At 45.3% G+C, this 18,470-nt stretch overlaps 2 protein-coding genes across 3 annotated transcripts in view; one reads left to right on the top strand and one right to left on the bottom strand.

The window, feature by feature from the left end:
* Window positions 1-13,590, bottom strand: part of LOC139582495 (elongator complex protein 3) — a 32,402-nt gene extending 18,812 nt beyond the window's left edge. Inside the window, exons 1-9 of the mRNA XM_071412556.1 lie at window positions 13,433-13,590; window positions 12,807-12,906; window positions 12,116-12,254; window positions 11,935-12,005; window positions 10,731-10,794; window positions 10,568-10,636; window positions 10,192-10,346; window positions 3,563-3,724; window positions 2,260-2,386 (exon numbers count right to left, since the gene is read on the bottom strand). Of these exons, the coding sequence (XP_071268657.1) occupies window positions 2,260-2,386; window positions 3,563-3,724; window positions 10,192-10,346; window positions 10,568-10,636; window positions 10,731-10,794; window positions 11,935-12,005; window positions 12,116-12,254; window positions 12,807-12,906; window positions 13,433-13,454 (909 nt within the window). The 5' untranslated portion in view covers window positions 13,455-13,590. The remainder of the gene's footprint in view (window positions 1-2,259; window positions 2,387-3,562; window positions 3,725-10,191; window positions 10,347-10,567; window positions 10,637-10,730; window positions 10,795-11,934; window positions 12,006-12,115; window positions 12,255-12,806; window positions 12,907-13,432) is intronic.
* Window positions 13,591-13,885: 295 nt separating this feature from the next.
* LOC139582494 (kinesin-like protein KIF13B) overlaps window positions 13,886-18,470 on the top strand; it is a 69,905-nt gene continuing 65,320 nt past the window's right edge. Inside the window, exons 1-4 of one of the 2 annotated variants that reach the window (XM_071412554.1) lie at window positions 13,886-13,992; window positions 14,149-14,239; window positions 14,543-14,640; window positions 16,428-16,521. In XM_071412554.1, coding sequence (XP_071268655.1) covers window positions 14,574-14,640; window positions 16,428-16,521 — 161 coding nt within the window. In that variant the 5' untranslated portion in view covers window positions 13,886-13,992; window positions 14,149-14,239; window positions 14,543-14,573. Of the gene's footprint in view, window positions 13,993-14,144; window positions 14,240-14,542; window positions 14,641-16,427; window positions 16,522-18,470 lie in introns of both variants that reach the window. The other variant, XM_071412555.1, reaches the window with a different exon arrangement.

Here is an 18,470-nt window from a genome sequence, read left to right as displayed (position 1 = left end):
CACGCGGTGTAGCCTAGCTACCACACATTAAACAGTGGGTTGGGTCCAGTCATCACGCTGTGTAACCTAGCTACCACACATTAAACAGTGGGTTGGGTCCAGTCATCACGCGGTGTAACCTAGCTACCACACATTAAACAGTGGGTTGGGTCCAGTCATCACACGGTGTAGCCTAGCTACCACACATTAAACAGTGGGTTGGGTCCAGTCATCACGCGGTGTAACCTAGCTACCACACATTAAACAGTGGGTTGGGTCCAGTCATCACGCGGTGTAACCTAGCTACCACACATTAAACAGTGGGTTGGGTCCAATCATCACACGGTGTAGCCTAGCTACCACACATTAAACAGTGGGTTGGGTCCAGTCATCACGCGGTGTAACCTAGCTACCACACATTAAACAGTGGGTTGGGTCCAGTCATCACGCGGTGTAGCCTAGCTACCACACATTAAACAGTGGGTTGGGTCCAGTCATCACGAGGTGTAACCTAGCTACCACACATTAAACAGTGGGTTGGGTCCAGTCATCACGCGGTGTAACCTAGCTACCACACATTAAACAGTGGGTTGGGTCCAGTCATCACGCGGTGTAGCCTAGCTACCACACATTAAACAGTGGGTTGGGTCCAGTCATCACGAGGTGTAACCTAGCTACCACACATTAAACAGTGGGTTGGGTCCAGTCATGACGCGTTGTTTTTTTAATTTTATTTATTTAACCTTTATTTAACCAGGTAGGCAAATTGAGAACACGTTCTCATTTACAATTGCGACCTGGCCAAGATAAAGCAAAGCAGTTCGACACATACAACAACACATAGTTACACATGGAGTAAAACAAACATATAGTCAATGATACAGTGAAAAAAAATAAGTCTATATACAATGTGAGCAAGTGAGGTGAGATAAGGGAGGTGAAGGCAAACAAATATATGTATAAATAAATAAAAATATAAAAAGGCCATGGTGGCGAAGTAAATACAACACAGCAAGTAAAATAAAAAATAAAAACGCTGGAATGGTTGGTTTGCAAGTGGAAGAAAGCGCAAAGTAGAGACAGAAATAATGGGGTGCAAAGGAGCAAAATAAATAAATAAATACAGTAGGTAAAGAGGTAGTTGTTTGGGCTAAATTATAGATGGGCTATGTACAGGTGCAGTAATCTATGAGCTGCTCTGACAGCTGGTGCTTAAAGCTAGTGAGGGAGATAAGTGTAACCTAGCTACCACACATTAAACAGTGGGTTGGGTCCAGTCTTTACGCTGTGTAACCTAGCTACCACACATTAAACAGTGGGTTGGGTCCAGTCATCACGCGGTGTAGCCTAGCTACCACACATTAAACAGTGGGTTGGGTCCAGTCATCACGCGGTGTAACCTAGCTACCACACATTAAACAGTGGGTTGGGTCCAGTCATCACGCTGTGTAACCTAGCTACCACACATTAAACAGTGGGTTGGGTCCAGTCATCACGCGGTGTAACCTAGCTACCACACATTAAACAGTGGGTTGGGTCCAGTCATCACGCGGTGTAGCCTAGCTACCACACATTAAACAGTGGGTTGGGTCCAGTCATCACGCGGTGTAGCCTAGCTACCACACATTAAACAGTGGGTTGGGTCCAGTCATCACGCGGTGTAACCTAGCTACCACACATTAAACAGTGGGTTGGGTCCAGTCATCACGCGGTGTAACCTAGCTACCACACATTAAACAGTGGGTTGGGTCCAGTCATCACGCGGTGTAACCTAGCTACCACACATTAAACAGTGGGTTGGGTCCAGTCATCACGCGGTGTAACCTAGCTACCACACATTAAAATGACGCCGCTCATTCAATCAGTGACAGACCACGGTAGGAGGGGTATTTTTGTATTCACTTGCTATTTTCACATCGGTTGTTATAAACTACAGTTTTGTCTCTCAATTTTGCTGAAATATATATATGTATATTGGTGCAAATGGGTTCAGATAATCGTTATAAATCCTGACAAACTACAAACACATTTCTTAGAAGTTATTATTGGGGATGAATCAGAATGAGTTGGGTAACATAGATAAGATGTTTTACTTTCATCATATGCTTGTGAGATACTTGTCATTAAAATCTCTCCCTTTGTCTATAGGGTTGGCAGTTGCAGTTATCCCTTCTCAGCTAGGGCTTAGGTCACTCGACATTATCCTCTCTTGTAAAACAGCTGGTACTATTTACAGTATACAGCACCACGTCCCGCTGTGTGTGTGTGTGTGTTACTCACGATGAACTGTTCGACGTCTCTCTCCATACCAACGTTAGGGAGGTCAGGCATCATGTGAGACACCACCTTGAAACCTGCGTCTTTGGAGAAGTGGAAGGACTCACACACCGCCCTCACTGTGTGACCTCTGGACACACACACAGCATTATTATTATTATTACACAGCGAGCGTGTAAAACACACAATCACGTTCACTAGGATGATCACAAATCACTCACACAATAGATTACATGGTGATCATGTAACATGCACATGACACACAACATTATACTGACCAACACTACTGACATATGACCAGTGGCTATGCCCAACACTGGGGACATGCGAGTCATGCCCGACACTGGGGACCATGCGAGTCATGCCCGACACTGGGGACCATGCGAGTCATGCCCGACACTGGGGACCATGCGAGTCATGCCCGACACTGGGGACCATGCGAGTCATGCCCGACACTGGGGACCATGCGAGTCATGCCCGACACTGGGGACCATGCGAGTCATGCCCGACACTGGGGACCATGCGAGTCATGCCCGACACTGGGGACCATGCGAGTCATGCCCGACACTGGGGACCATGCGAGTCATGCCCGACACTGGGGACCATGCGAGTCATGCCCGACACTGGGGACCATGCGAGTCATGCCCGACACTGGGGACCATGCGAGTCATGCCCGACACTGGGGACCATGCGAGTCATGCCCGACACTGGGGACCATGCGAGTCATGCCCGACACTGGGGACCATGCGAGTCACGCCCAACACTAGGGACATGCGAGTCACGCCCAACACTAGGGACATGCGAGTCACGCCCAACACTAGGGACATGCGAGTCACGCCCAACACTAGGGACATGCAAGTCACGCCCAACACTGGGGACATGATAGTCACGCCCAACACTAGGGACATGATAGTCATGCCCAACACTAGGGACATGCGAGTCACGCCCAACACTAGGGACATGCGAGTCACGCCCAACACTAGGGACATGCGAGTCACGCCCAACACTAGGAACATGCGAGTCATGCCCAACACTGGGGACATGCGAGTCATGCCTAACACCAGTGACATATGATTAGTATCTATGACCCTTGGGTTTCTGCCCCTTAGATTAGTGACATATGACTAGCGGCCATGAATAAGAATACTGACATATGACTAAGATAAGTGACATATCACTAGCAGTCGCTATGACGGCTCAATTCAAAATCCCTCCTGACCTCTGCCCTCTGCCCTGTTTGTGTCTCAAACTAAAAGTCCTCGTAGACTCTATGAACCCTTTATCTCACACACTAATGACCTCTGACCTGTTGGTGTCCCGTGCTACGTCCTCGTAGACGCTCTGAACCCCTATCTCCAGCCGGGTACAGCCGTACCCCAGCATGTCGCTGAGGTGTCTCTTCAGACAGTAGTCAGGACGCGTCTCGATGGTGATACCAACACACTTGGTGTTACTGCGTTCCGAGTACCTATAAAAACAGGAAAGGAGACAGAGAAGTTAGCTGTCAGCAACAGGCTGCTGATTCCAAAGAACTAGAAGGAGATTTCAATGTCTGATAGGGTCAGATCGAGGGTATGGGTAATATAGCCCCCCCCCCAACCACCCGGACAGCCACCCGGACAGCCACCGGGTGTCCGGGTGGCAGTCATTGGCAGGAAAATGTGAGACAATAATAAATCACGTCATAAAAATGGCACAACAAAAGTTAAATTTTCTATGAATAACTTCTTCCCCGTTGAAACGAAGAGAGACAATTGTGGACGTATTAAAACCGTAGGAACGAGGAGAGCCGATTGTAAAAACTGTAGGAACGAGGAGAGCCGATTGAGGACGTATTAAAAACTGTAGGAACGAGGAGAGCCGATTGTGGACGTATTAAAAACTGTAGGAACAAGGAGAGCCGATTGTGGACGTATTAAAACTGTAGGAACGAGGAGAGCCGATTGAGGACGTATTAAAACTGTAGGAACGAAGAGAGCCGATTGAGGACGTATTAAAAGTGTAGGAACAAGGAGAGCCGATTGAGGACGTATTAAAACTGTAGGAACAAGGAGAGCCGATTGAGGACGTATTAAAACTGTAGGAACAAGGAGAGCCGATTCAGGTTGAATTGAGCTGAGATTAAACATCATCCGTCTGGTTGTCATTCTCTCCACTTGGACAGGTTTGATCATCATCATCATCTAGACCAATAATTTCAGCTCATATTCCTACAAACTATTACTGGGAACATAATGTCCATTCTAACAGTCTGACGACTGATTTAAGACAAATCACAGGAGTTACTGCCCCAGAGAACACATCAGATTGTCTGAAATTAGTCAATAAAAAATGCTATTATCTGGATGGTTATCTGCAGATCACATGCAGAGGCTTTTCTCATCAAACGAACGGAGGCATAGTGGGACTCGGAGAAGCGTGATTGCCACAGGCAGACAAGCTTACACACACACACGGCAGAGATAAGGGCCTCCCACGTCTCAGCCTGATTAGCTGCCGTAACAATTCCTGTAATCGTGTCTTAACGAACATGCTGATAATGCCACTGGATGAGCAATACAGGAGAACACACACACACACACACACACCTCAGCCAGTAGGGAGTAAATACCCTGACTAACAAGCCCTCCGTTCCCCCACTCCTTTATCACATTCCTCCATTTTATATTCATCTCCCAAAAGTCACAAATGGTTCTCCCTCCTACTGTAATGAAGGGCCAAAGCATGAGTCATGTTGTAACTCCCAAAGATGGGGACACTTTCCAATCCTCTCATCATAACAACTAAACAAATATCAAGTAAAAATGTGCCCTTCTTCCAAGTCTTAATTTGTCATATGGGTTAATAAGGAATAAGGATTTTTGCTTTTTTGCTGAGAAAATGTCTACAGCAGGGACGGACAACTGGAAAGCCCTCGGATCAACCCCCCCCCCCCCCTCCCCTTTTTAATAACTCAGTCAGGGTCTCAACTTATTGTTGAGAGGTAGAATACACAAGGTGCAATTTCAACATTTGGTTGTGCATCAGCAGTGATCCTCTTGTCATGTCAGTTACTGATAGTCAATTAGCCGATGTCAGCTAACAATGTTTAGATTGCCAAGTTAGTTTAGCAGCCAGCTACAGTACCAGTCAAAAGTTTGGACACATCTACTCATTCAAGGGTTTTTATTTTATTTTATTTTTTACTATTTTCTACATTGTAGAATAATAGTGAAGACATCAAAACTATGAAATAACACATATGGAATCATGTAGTAAACAAAAAAAAGTGTGTAACAAAATCATCCGTTCATCTACTCTGCGTCTCACAAAGACACGGCGGTTGGAACTAAAAATCTCCAATTAGGACTCATCAAACCAAAGGACAGATTTTCACCGGTCTAATGTCCATTGCTCGTATTTCTTGGCCCCAGCAAGTTTCTTCTTATTGGTGTCCTTTAGTAGTGGTTTCTTTGCAGCAATTCGACCATGAAGGCCTGATTCACGCAGTCTCCTCTGAACAGTTGATGTTGAGATGTGTCTGTTACTTGAACTCTGTGAAGCATATATTTGGTCTGCAATTTCTGAGGCTGGTAACTCTAATTAACTTATCCTCTGCAGCAGCAGTAACTGGGTCTTCCATTCCTGTGGCGGTCCTCATGAGAGCCATAATATGGACTTGGTCTTTTACCAAATAGGGCCATCTTCTGTATGCCACCCCTACCATGTCACAACACAACTGATTGGCTCAAACGCATTAAGGAAAGAAATTCCACAAATTAACTTAAGAATTTTAATGCATTCCAGGTGACTACCTCATGAAGCTGGTTGAGAGAATGCCAAGTGCCAAGAGTGTGCAAAGCTGTCAAGACAAAGGGTGGCTAGTTTGAAGAATCCCAAATATAAAATAGATATTTTGATTTGTTTTAAGACTATTTTGGTTACTACATGATTTCATGTTATATTTCATAGTTTTAATGTCTTCACTATTATTCTACAATATAGAAAATAGTAAAAGTACAGAAAAACCCTGGAATGAATAGGTGTGTCCAAACTAAACTTGTTATCATGGTTGAATTGCCGGGTGGCCTCCATTGATTTTGTTAGTCAGTCTCACTTAGATATATTAAAAACAGCACATTTTCCTCTCCATGGGAAAATGTGTAGAATTGCGAGCAGCTACGGTCCATCATGAGGAATTCAGATGTTTTTGTGGCCCCTAACCCCAATCAAAGTTGCCCGTCCCCTGGTCAACAGGGTTTGCTAGATCTCAAGACACAGAGAACATTGCCATCTCGTGGAACAAACTACCCATCACACTCCTTCAGACAGGAACCATTTCACAACCAGAGGGAGCAAAAAAACACCTCCAAAAATAATAAGAGATATTTGGTCGGGTCTAGTTCAGGGCTCTCCAACCCTGTTCCTGGAGAACTACCGTCCAGTAGGTTTTAATTCCAACCCTGTTCCTGGAGAACTACCGTCCAGTAGGTTTTAATTCCAACCCTGTTCCTGGAGAGATACCGTCCAGTAGGTTTTAATTCCAACCCTGTTCCTGGAGAACTACCGTCCAGTAGGTTTTAATTCCAACCCTGTTCCTGGAGAACTACCGTCCAGTAGGTTTTAATTCCAACCCTGTTCCTGGAGAACTACCGTCCAGTAGGTTTTAATTCCAACCCTGTTCCTGGAGAGATACCGTCCAGTAGGTTAATTCCAACCCTGTTCCTGGAGAACTACCGTCCAGTAGGTTTTAATTCCAACCCTGTTCCTGGAGAACTACCGTCCAGTAGGTTTTAATTCCAACCCTGTTCCTGGAGAACTACCGTCCAGTAGGTTTTAATTCCAACCCTGTTCCTGGAGAACTACCGTCCAGTAGGTTTTAATTCCAACCCTGTTCCTGGAGAACTACTGTCCAGTAGGTTTTAATTCCAACCCTGTTCCTGGAGAACTACCGTCCAGTAGGTTTTAATTCCAACCCTGTTCCTGGAGAGATACCGTCCAGTAGGTTTTAATTCCAAGCCTGTTCCTGGAGAACTACCGTCCAGTAGGTTTTAATTCCAACCCTGTTCCTGGAGAACTACCGTCCAGTAGGTTTTAATTCCAACCCTGTTCCTGGAGAACTACTGTCCAGAAGGTTTTAATTCCAACCCTGTTCCAATTACAACAGGAGAGATATGGTAGGATCCTGACGGGGTTATGGATATGGTAGGATCCTGACGGGGTTAGGGATATGGTAGGATCCTGACGGGGTTAGGGATATGGTAGGATCCTGACGGGACTAGTGATATGGTAGGATCCTGACGGGGCTAGTGATATGGTAGGATCCTGACGGGGCTAGTGATATGGTAGGATCCTGACGGGGCTAGGGATATGGTAGGATCCTGACGGGGCTAGTGATATGGTAGGATCCTGACGGGGCTAGTGATATGGTAGGATCCTGACGGGGCTAGGGATATGGTAGGATCCTGACGGGGTTAGTGATACAACAGGAGAGATATGGTAGGATCCTGACGGGGCTAGGGATATGGTAGGATCCTGACGGGGCTAGGGATATGGTAGGATCCTGACGGGGCTAGGGATATGGTAGGATCCTGACGGGGCTAGTGATATGGTAGGATCCTGACGGGGCTAGTGATACAACAGGAGAGATATGGTAGGATCCTGACGGGGCTAGGGATATGGTAGGATCCTGACGGGGCTAGTGATATGGTAGGATCCTGACGGGGCTAGTGATATGGTAGGATCCTGACGGGGCTAGTGATATGGTAGGATCCTGACGGGGCTAGGGATATGGTAGGATCCTGACGGGGCTAGGGATATGGTAGGATCCTGACGGGGCTAGGGATATGGTAGGATCCTGACGGGGTTAGTGATACAACAGGAGAGATATGGTAGGATCCTGACGGGGTTAGTGATATGGTAGGATCCTGACGGGGTTAGTGATATGGTAGGATCCTGACGGGGTTAGTGATATGGTAGGATCCTGACGGATGGAAGCGGCACCCCAGGTACCCTGAGATGTTCGAGTGCTAGTTTTGATGGAAGCAGCACCCCAGGTACCCTGAGATGTTCGAGTGCTAGTTTTGATGGAAGCAGCACCCCAGGTACCCAGAGATGTTCGAGTGCTAGTTTTGATGGAAGCAGCACCCCAGGTACCCTGAGATGTTCGAGTGCTAGTTTTGATGGAAGCAGCACCCCAGGTACCCAGAGATGTTCGAGTGCTAGTTTTGATGGAAGCGGCACCCCAGGTACCCTGAGATGTTCGAGTGCTAGTTTTGATGGAAGCAGCACCCCAGGTACCCAGAGATGTTCGAGTGCTAGTTTTGATGGAAGCGGCACCCCAGGTACCCAGAGATGTTCGAGTGCTAGTTTTGATGGAAGCAGCACCCCAGGAGGATAAAAAACATTGGTTTGTCAGTCCTAGCCTGGTTTCAGATATCTTTCTGCTCCTACCAACTCCATCTCTCAATCCAATGAGTGACAAGGACTTGTTGGCATTTTAGCAAAAACCGACTGGCACACAGTCCCTATTATGAAACAGATTGAGAAACACTCATCTAAAAAGGGCCATCGGTAGTATAGAGGGTTAGTCCAAAATGGTAGCTTATGTCCTATATAGTGCACTGCTTTTTACCAGAGCACTACGGGCCCTGGTTAAAAGCAGTGCACTATAAAGGGAATAGGGTGCCATAGGGCCCTGGTTAAAAGTAGTGCACTATAAAGGGAATAGGGTGCCATAGGGCCCTGGTTAAAAGTAGTGCACTATAAAGGGAATAGGGTGCCATAGGGCCCTGGTTAAAAGTAGTGCACTATAAAGGGAATAGGGTGCCCTAGGGCCCTGGTTAAAAGTAGTGCACTATAAAGGGAATAGGGTGCCCTAGGGCCCTGGTTAAAAGTAGTGCACTATAAAGGGAATAGGGTGCCATAGGGCCCTGGTTAAAAGTAGTGCACTATAAAGGGAATAGGGTGCCCTAGGGCCCTGGTTAAAAGTAGTGCACTATAAAGGGAATAGGGTGCCCTAGGGCCCTGGTTAAAAGTAGTGCACTATAAAGGGAATAGGGTGCCATAGGGCCCTGGTTAAAAGTAGTGCACTATAAAGGGAATAGGGTGCCATTTAGGACACACCCTTTGAAGAGAGTCTAGAGTGACTAAGTGAGGGAGAAAGGGTTCTGTGTGATTAGGTCTCCTACAAAAAACCTCAATGGATCAATCCTATTGACTCTACAGAGAAGCTGCAGATCAGAAGCTGCAGATCAATACCCAGACGGCTCCATTTACGACACACTCTGCGTGGTATAATTAATAACGAACCTCTGACAAATGAGAAATTCATATAGGCCTAATGAAAGTCTCTTGATTATATAAAGATATTTTGTTGTAGCGTTCAAGCATTACGTACTTTTGTCTTTTGTATCAAATTTTTTTTTTTTTTGGGGGGGTGGTCACTGACAGATTCACACCGAGTGTACAAAACATTAAGAACACCTTCCTAATTTAGAGTTTCAACCCCTTGTCCCTCAGAACAGCCTCAATTCGTCTGGGCATCGATTCTAGAAGGTGTCGAAAGCGTACAGTGCCTGACGGACTAGAGGTGTGGGGGGGGGGGGGTAGTAATATTACCTGACGGCCTCAGCTACGTTGTTAGAGGTGTGTCCTGACAGGGGTTCGGGGGGGGCAGTATTACCTGACGGCCTCAGCTACGTTGTTAGAGGTGTGTCCTGACAGGGGTTCGGGGGGGGGGGGGGGCAGTATTACCTGACGGCCTCAGCTACGTTGTTAGAGGTGTGTCCTGACAGGGGTTCGGGGGGGTGGCAGTATTACCTGACGGCCTCAGCTACGTTGTTAGAGGTGTGTCCCGACAGGGGTTCGGGGGGGGGGGGGCAGTATTACCTGACAGCCTCAGCTACGTTGTTAGAGGTGTGTCCCGACAGGGGTTCGGGGGGGGGGCAGTATTACCTGACAGCCTCAGCTACGTTGTTAGAGGTGTGTCCTGACAGGGCGTCGTGGAGGTTCCTGATGAAGTAGTCTCTGTACTCCTCAGCCAGGGCCATGAAGGTTCCTCCCATCACTATAAACTCCACCTTGTCCACACTGTGGCCCAGCTGCTTCAACTGGACGGGAAAACACATGTTCAGTGTTGTAGTATAGGCCTCCTCTCAGAACAAGAGGGCAGAGATAAAAGTTGGTTACTTTGCTACACATGTAGTGCAGTGGTGAATGACGTGAGTTCCCCGCATTTCTAATGTGAATTATTACTATTATCATCATCATGTCTTATTTTATTATCATAGGTAATAATGATAGTAGGGGTACTGCACTGTGTGTCACTGACCTGTTCCACTCGATGCCTGGTCTGCAGGTAAGGATCATAACGTGCTCTGATGGCTCTCATAGACGTCGGCTGACAGAGAGAAAGAATACGAGACTTTTAGACAACACACACACAGAGAGAGAGATGTTGGAGGTTCTGGACTACGGGAATAGTGTTGATTTACCTCATAGCCAGTGTAAGACTGGGTGGAGTATTCAAAGTCCGAGTCTGGACCACCTGGACAGTATCTGTCGTAGCAGAAACATAACGGTTCCTCTTTATAGTCAACACAATATTATGGTCAGAATTCTTCCTAGTTTTACTGTCTGATCTGTTACTATGCAGTCACACACACACACACAGACGATCTGTTACTATGCAGTCACACACACACACACAGATGATCTGTTACTATGCAGTCACTCACACACAGATGATCTGTTCCTATGCAGTCACTCACACACAGATGATCTGTTCCTATGCAGTCACTCACACACAGATGATCTGTTCCTATGCAGTCACTCACACACAGATGATCTGTTCCTATGCAGTCACTCACAAACAGATGATCTGTTCCTATGCAGTCACTCACACACAGATGATCTGTTCCTATGCAGTCACTCACACACAGATGATCTGTTCCTATGCAGTCACTCACACACAGATGATCTGTTCCTATGCAGTCACTCACACACAGATGATCTGTTCCTATGCAGTCACTCACACACAGATGATCTGTTCCTATGCAGTCACTCACACACAGATGATCTGTTCCTATGCAGTCACTCACACACAGATGATCTGTTCCTATGCAGTCACACACACACAGATGATCTGTTCCTATGCAGTCACACACACAGATGATCTGTTCCTATGCAGTCACACACACAGATGATCTGTTCCTATGCAGTCACACACACAGATGATCTGTTACTATGCAGTCACACACACAGATGATCTGTTACTATGCAGTCACACACACAGATGGTCTGTTACTATGCAGTCACACACACAGATGGTCTGTTACTATGCAGTCACACACACAGATGATCTGTTACTATGCAGTCACACACAGATGATCTGTTACTATGCAGTCACTCACAGATGATCTGTTACTATGCAGTCACTCACAGATGGTCTGTTACTATGCAGTCACTCACAGATGATCTGTTACTATGCAGTCACTCACAGATGATCTGTTACTATGCAGTCACTCACAGATGATCTGTTACTATGCACTCACACACAGATGGTCTGTTACTATGCACTCACACACAGATGATCTGTTACTATGCAGTCACACACACAGATGGTCTGTTACTATGCAGTCACACAGATGATCTGTTACTATGCACTCACACACAGATGGTCTGTTACTATGCACTCACACACAGATGTTTCCAGTGAAGCTGATGTGGGGGCAGCGATGGGGTTTGCACATCACAGCAACTACTGCAATCTGAACAAAGAGAAACAAGCACACGTGTCTTGTCAGAAATGAAATGGTCCTTTTTATTGCTTGTCCATAGAAGGAAGCCGACAGACAGACACTCAAACACACACACGTACCCCGCTGGCAGTGCGGATAGGCTTGGCCTTGAGTTTGGGCACCAGGGCACGGCGGTAGTGGGGTGGAACAGCAGCTATGATGTCTACTAGCCTGGGCTGAGCTGAAAGACCATATTTAGCAGAGCACTTCGTCTTCACCCTGATGACAACATGTAAAAGAGTGTTCGAGAGGTTAGTCCATTCAGGGGTGTATTCATTCGTGCACTGCGTAGTAAACCATAGCAAACTGAACTGAAAAAAGTTTATATTGGAGAGATTCTGGTAGGTTCATCCCTATTTTGTTCCATTGGCTTAGATTATCATTCCACACAGCACAACGTTTCCCAAATGATGGTTGCAGACAGGTACGTTTGAGAACATGACAGGTTTCTGGCAAGAAATAATGCTTTGTTTACTTGGTGGGTCACAATCCACTTCCCCAAGGGCTTTAACTTTTTTATTTAACCTTTAATTTAACTAGGCAAGTCAGTTAAGAACAAATTCTTATTTACAATGATGGCCTAGGAACAGTGGGTTAACTGCCTTGTTCAGGGGCAGAACGACAGATGTTTCCCTCGTCAGCTCGGGGATTCGATCTAGCAACCTTTTGGTTACTGGCCCAACACTCTGCCTCCCCCCTCTAACCACTAGGCTACCTGCTGGGTGGCAGGTAGGTGGCAGTCCATGGAAAAGCTGTAGGTTAGGTTCTTACTTGTTGAGGTTGATGTCTTTTCCCTCTTCATGCGCCTCGACCAGCTGATTGATGACATCAGCAATGGTCATCATCATTAACTCTGCACGGCTCAGATCACCTGGCAAAGTAGTCAGGCAACATTAGCTTAATTAACTACCAGTAATAGCCGACTAAACTCAACGATATACAACCAAACATGCCCTGACTATAAAGATGATATACAGTGAGCTCCAAAAGTAAGTCGGGACAGTAACCACGTTCCCACCGACAGTTTTTATTTCGAGTAAAGTCATATCATATAAAATAAATAAATGACGGTCATGACGAGAGAAAACCAAATATCCAATATAACATTAGTTTTACCTCGGTACAGTGTTTGGTCGCCTAATAACTACCGAGCAAGCTTCACAGACACTCAAGCCAAGTCACTTTTAATTAGTCAATTTAGCCTACATAAAAGACAGAGTTGGTTAGTTGTTCGTAGAGAAAATCAGTTTCGCCTAGCTATCTGGAGGACAAGTTAGCAAGATGTGTAATTTAGCTAGCTAAGTTAGCTAGCCAGCCAACGACTAACCTCAGCTCCTAGCTAACCAAGCAGAAAGATAACCATTTCAGAAAAGTAGAGGATAGTTCCACAGACTTACTCTTTTTCTTTTGCTTTCCCATATCTGCAGTTACGTTGACGCTGTGAATTTACAATATGAAACGTGTTATTAACTGGGAAAATATGGAGAACTTTCAACTTGGTAATCAAGCTTGCACGACTCCTGCCGTCCACCCTTGTAAACGGTCGTAAAATAACGTAAAAACACAGCGCTTATTTTTTTTATTCCGAGAAGTTCCCTGTCCATAATAAAATAATGTAAAATGTTGGACGGTGTCTCAATTAAAATGGCCCTTTGAAACTGCATCTGACATCAATAATTCTAATCCTTTCCACACATTTTTACTATAAAATACATTATATGTATATTTTCTGAAAACATTTTTTTTTCTAAATACAGATCTACAATAAATCAGCATACTCTCCAACAGTTTATCCATAAACAACATTCCCTTGCGCAAATCTGTGTATCGCAACTAAATCCGGTTAAGGCTTCAGGATAGGTTTAGGACGATGACTTCAGGGATCTATACGGGCGGCATCAGGAAATGCAACAGGTGGAAAACTATTCGTTCTCGCAATGATCTGTTGTTGTTCCCGGTAAGTTTGGACAATTGTGTTTTTGGGAATGTTTTATAATAGCTATAACTCAAGACAACTTACTACCTAAACTGTTTAGTTGTTGTTGGCTAAATTTGTCCACCGATATCACCATATATTGTTTGTTTGTTTTTATCCCGCTGGCACGCAAGCTAGGGAAGGAAGGAAGGAAGGAAGGTGGACTTGAAGAGAACGCTGCCTGAATTTGGACGCTCGAGTAAGGGGGAAAATAAGAACTAGTCGCACGGTGAGTTGACAGTTTTCTCTGTAAGCTAAAATCGTTTGAGCTTTTCCAGTTTTTTTTTTACTTTACTTTTGTCCTTGAGCTGAACAGGACACATGTGTTTGTGTGTGTGTGTGAGCGCTTCGATGCAACCAAGAGTGTTTTGACATTGCTGGCTACAGCAGGCTTCCTATCTCTTCGTTTGATTAATAACCTGTGATTAGAGATAAATCATTCAGAATGTGTACATTTGGCAAGATGAGGTAGCACGATTCATGCATGTACAGTAACGTTATACATTATTAATGAATCTCATTCACCATTCAGTCCAGCCACAGAAAACCCTCAGCCAGGCACCATGGATGACAGCTTGAGTAACTCCAATGTGAAGGTCGCAGTTCGCGTCCGACCAATGAACAGAAGAGGTACACTCATAATACAAATCTTGACAGTCATTTCATGAGTAGGTCTTTCCATCCATGCAGTTTATTTTTGGTGTGTGAGTGAATGATGCGGGGGTGGAACCTAAACCTGCAGTCTCAGCAGTTATATCCGTGGAGCCGGCAGGTTAGAGTCATGGAATATTGTGTGAATGAAGGGCAGGTTGACTAAAGAGACAACAATGCATAAAAAAAAATCTAGAAATGTATCATTCTGGTTCAATTTATATCAAATCAAACTTTATTAGTCACACATGTGCCGAATACAACAAGTGTAGACCTTACTGTGAACTGCTTACTTATACAAGCCCTTAATAACCAAAAATGCAGTTCAAGAAAGAGTTAAGAAACATTTTAACCAAATAAACAAAAGTAAAAAGTGTAACAAAAAAATAACGAGGTTCTATACAGGGGGTTACCGGTACTGAGTCAGTGTGCGGGGGTACAGGTTAGTCGAGGTCATTTGTACATGTAGGCAGTGGTGAAGTGACTGCATAGATAATAGACAGCAAGTAGCAGCAGTGTACAAAACAAATGGGGGGGTCAATGTAAATAGTCCAGTGGCCATTTTGATTAATTGTTCAGCAGTCTTATGGCTTGTGGTTGGCCACACAAGCTCACAGAACGGGACTGCCGAGTGCTGTAGTGCATAAAAAAATCGTATGTCCTTTGTTGCAACACTCACTACCGAGTTCCAAACTGCCTCTGGAAGCAAGGTCAGCACAATAACTATTTGTCGGGTGCTTCATGAAATGGGTTTCCATGGCAGCCCCACACAAGCCTAAGATCACCGTGCACAATGCCAAGCGTCGGCTGGAGTGGTGTAAAGCTCACCGCCATTGGACTCTGGATCAGCGGAAACGCATTCTCTGGAGTGATGAAGCCCGCTTCACCATCTGGCAGTCCTGACGGACAAATCTGGGTTTGGCGGATGCCAGGAGAACACTACATGCCCCAATGCATAGTGCCAACTGTAAAGTTTGGTGGAGGTGGCTAGGCCCCTTAGTTCCAGTGAAGGGAAATCTTAACGCTACAGCATACAATGACATTCTAGACGATTCTGTGCTTCCAACTTTGTGGCAACAGTTTGGGGAAGGCCCTTTCCTGTTTCAGCATGACAATGCCCCCTTGCACAAAGCGAGGTCCCTACAGAAATAGTTTGTTGAGATCAGTGTGGAAGAACTCGACTGGCCTGCACAGAACCCTGACCTCACCTCCATCGAACACCTTTGGGCTGAATTGGAATGCCGACTGCGAGCCAGGCCTAATCACCCAACATCAGTGCCCGACCTAACTAATGCTCTTGTGGCTGAATGGAAGCAAGTCCCCGCAGCAATGTTCCAACATCTAGTGGAAAGCCTTCCCAGAAGAGTGGAGACTGTTATAGCAGCAAAGGGGGGACACACTCCATATTAATTCCCATGATTTTTGCAATAAGATGTTCAATGAGCAGATGTCCACATACTTTTGGCCATGCAATGTATGTGTTGCTGTGTTGATACATTAGCTGGGAGGTTAAATGTATGTGTTGCTATGGTGATACACTAGCTGGGAGGTTAAATGTATGTGTTGCTATGGTGATACACTAGCTGGGAGGTTAAATGTATGTGTTGCTATGGTGATACAGTATCTGAGAGGTTAAACGTATGTGGCTCCCTCGAATCATCAGCTGTTCCTGGACACATCGTAGCCAGACGCAGAAATAAGACCTGTTGTTGTTGTTCCTGTTGTATAACAACATGTATGTGTTGTGTGTCTCCTTGTCCCACCAGAAAAGGACCTGAAGACCAACTGTGTGGTGGAGATGGAGGGGAACCAGACAGTGTTGAACCCTGCTAGTCAGAACCTCAGCAAGGGAGACCCCCGGTAGGAATACACACACCTTCATTCTGACCATCATGTATCCCTGCAGCATTAGGCCTCCCGTCCCATGTGCCATCCATGTGTCTGCCTACTGTTCAGTGTTCAACAAATACTTCCTTTTGAATTATATTGTAGTAACTGGGTGGGGGGGGTCAGTTTCAGGTCAAGATTTATCATGGACTACTAGCTTAGGAATTTGATTGGGCCCCCTTTTCATATGCTTGACTTTTCTTCATGGTTTGACACATTTAGAAACAGATGAGGAATCAGATCCCAGTTAGACCTTGTTATTGATTTGCTTTTTGAAAAGCAACAAAATAGAGTACATTTTTCGTTTTTTATTCAGATGGTTCAAGTGCAGGAATGGTATTCGAAATATGTGACTTTTGTGTTGTGTTGTTGGCTGCCACCAGCCGTTATTTGTATCATAAGTCATTTGTCATGCTACGTACTGTATCACTTTGTATACACTGTGTGTTCACCAAGTCACATCCCCTCCGATGTTCTCACACTGAGGATCACACATGCATAGACCTTATTGCTCCAATGCTCAATGGACATGGTGTTGATTGCAGAATAGAAAGAGAAAAAAAGGAAACTGAAACTTCCCTACTGACCATTGTCTCCTCTCTGGCCCATTAGCTGGAACTACCTATAGTATATGTCTTCTATTCCATGAACCATCAGTCATCAGCTCCATTACAGCCCTACAGCTTCCTGGTCTGCTGTGTATGTAGACTCAGTCACAGAGAGTCAAACCGGTCTGGCAACGCACCGTTTAGCTCCAAAACCCCTCCCTTAACCTTCCTAACGCTCTCCACACCGCTACCCTCCCTTAACCTTCCGCCCTGCTCTGCTCTGGCCTGTCTCTCGTTACTAAGGCTGTGTCTATTCTGTTTTAAATTCTGTGTTCAGTCAGTCAGTGTTGCAGGTGGGATGGATGCGCTCAGGGTTGGCTACTTGCCCAGGTGAGGTTTTCACCTCATCAACAAACAAATACCTGTCCTGGTTAGTTGGGGGTTTGTTAGACTATAGGTTAGGTTTTCTGACGCATAATATGGGCCCTTTTTTTCTATGGTCTACAACAAACAGTAGGACATTTTGTCTTTTGATTGTGATTTCTGCCCTGACATGCTGCAGTGCTGTCCTTCTGTCTATCCCCTAGGCTATATATGAACAGGTTTTACAGGCTTCTGTGGGCTTCAGACAGAATCACTTCCCAGATTCCATTTTGGTTATTAAGGGACCATTTTAGCAGAGCATCAGGCTGGCTCAGCGAGCTCTGGGCCTTTTAATGAATATGTGTCTTTTGAAGTATTCTACATGGCTCTTATAACATTATTCATTTTTATATTACACTGAAGAAAAATATAAACGCAACATGCAACAATTTCAAAGATTTTACTGAGTTACAGTTTATATAAGGAAGTCGGTCAATTGAAATAAATAAATTAGGCCCTAATCTATGGATATCACATGACTGAGGAATACAGATATGGATCTGTTGGTCACAGAAACCTTGATAAAACGGTAGAGGGGCGTGGATCAGAAAACCAGTCAGTATCTAGTGTGACCCTCCCTTTTGCCTCATGCAGCGAGACTCATCTCCTTCGCATAGAGTTGATCAGGCTGTTGATTGTGGAATGTTGTCCCACTTTTTAGTCAAAGGCTGTGCAAAGTTGCTGAATATTGGCGGGAACTGGAACATGTTGTCGATCCAGGGCATCCCAAACATGTTCAGACGGTGACATGTCTGAGTATGCAGGCCATGGGAGAACTGGGACATGTTCAGCTTGCAGGAATTGTCTACAGATCATTGCGACATGGGGCCGTGCATTATCATGCTGAAACATGAGGTGATGGCGGCAGATGAATGACACAACAATGGGCCTCAGGATCTCGTCACGGTATCTCTCTGTGCATTAAAATTGCCATCAATAAAATGCAGTTGT

The sequence above is a fragment of the Salvelinus alpinus genome, chromosome 8, assembly GCF_045679555.1.
Source record: "Salvelinus alpinus chromosome 8, SLU_Salpinus.1, whole genome shotgun sequence".
NCBI lineage: Eukaryota > Metazoa > Chordata > Actinopteri > Salmoniformes > Salmonidae > Salvelinus > Salvelinus alpinus.
Note: the sequence above shows the minus strand (reverse complement) of the source record. Positions and strands in the feature narration are given on the sequence as shown.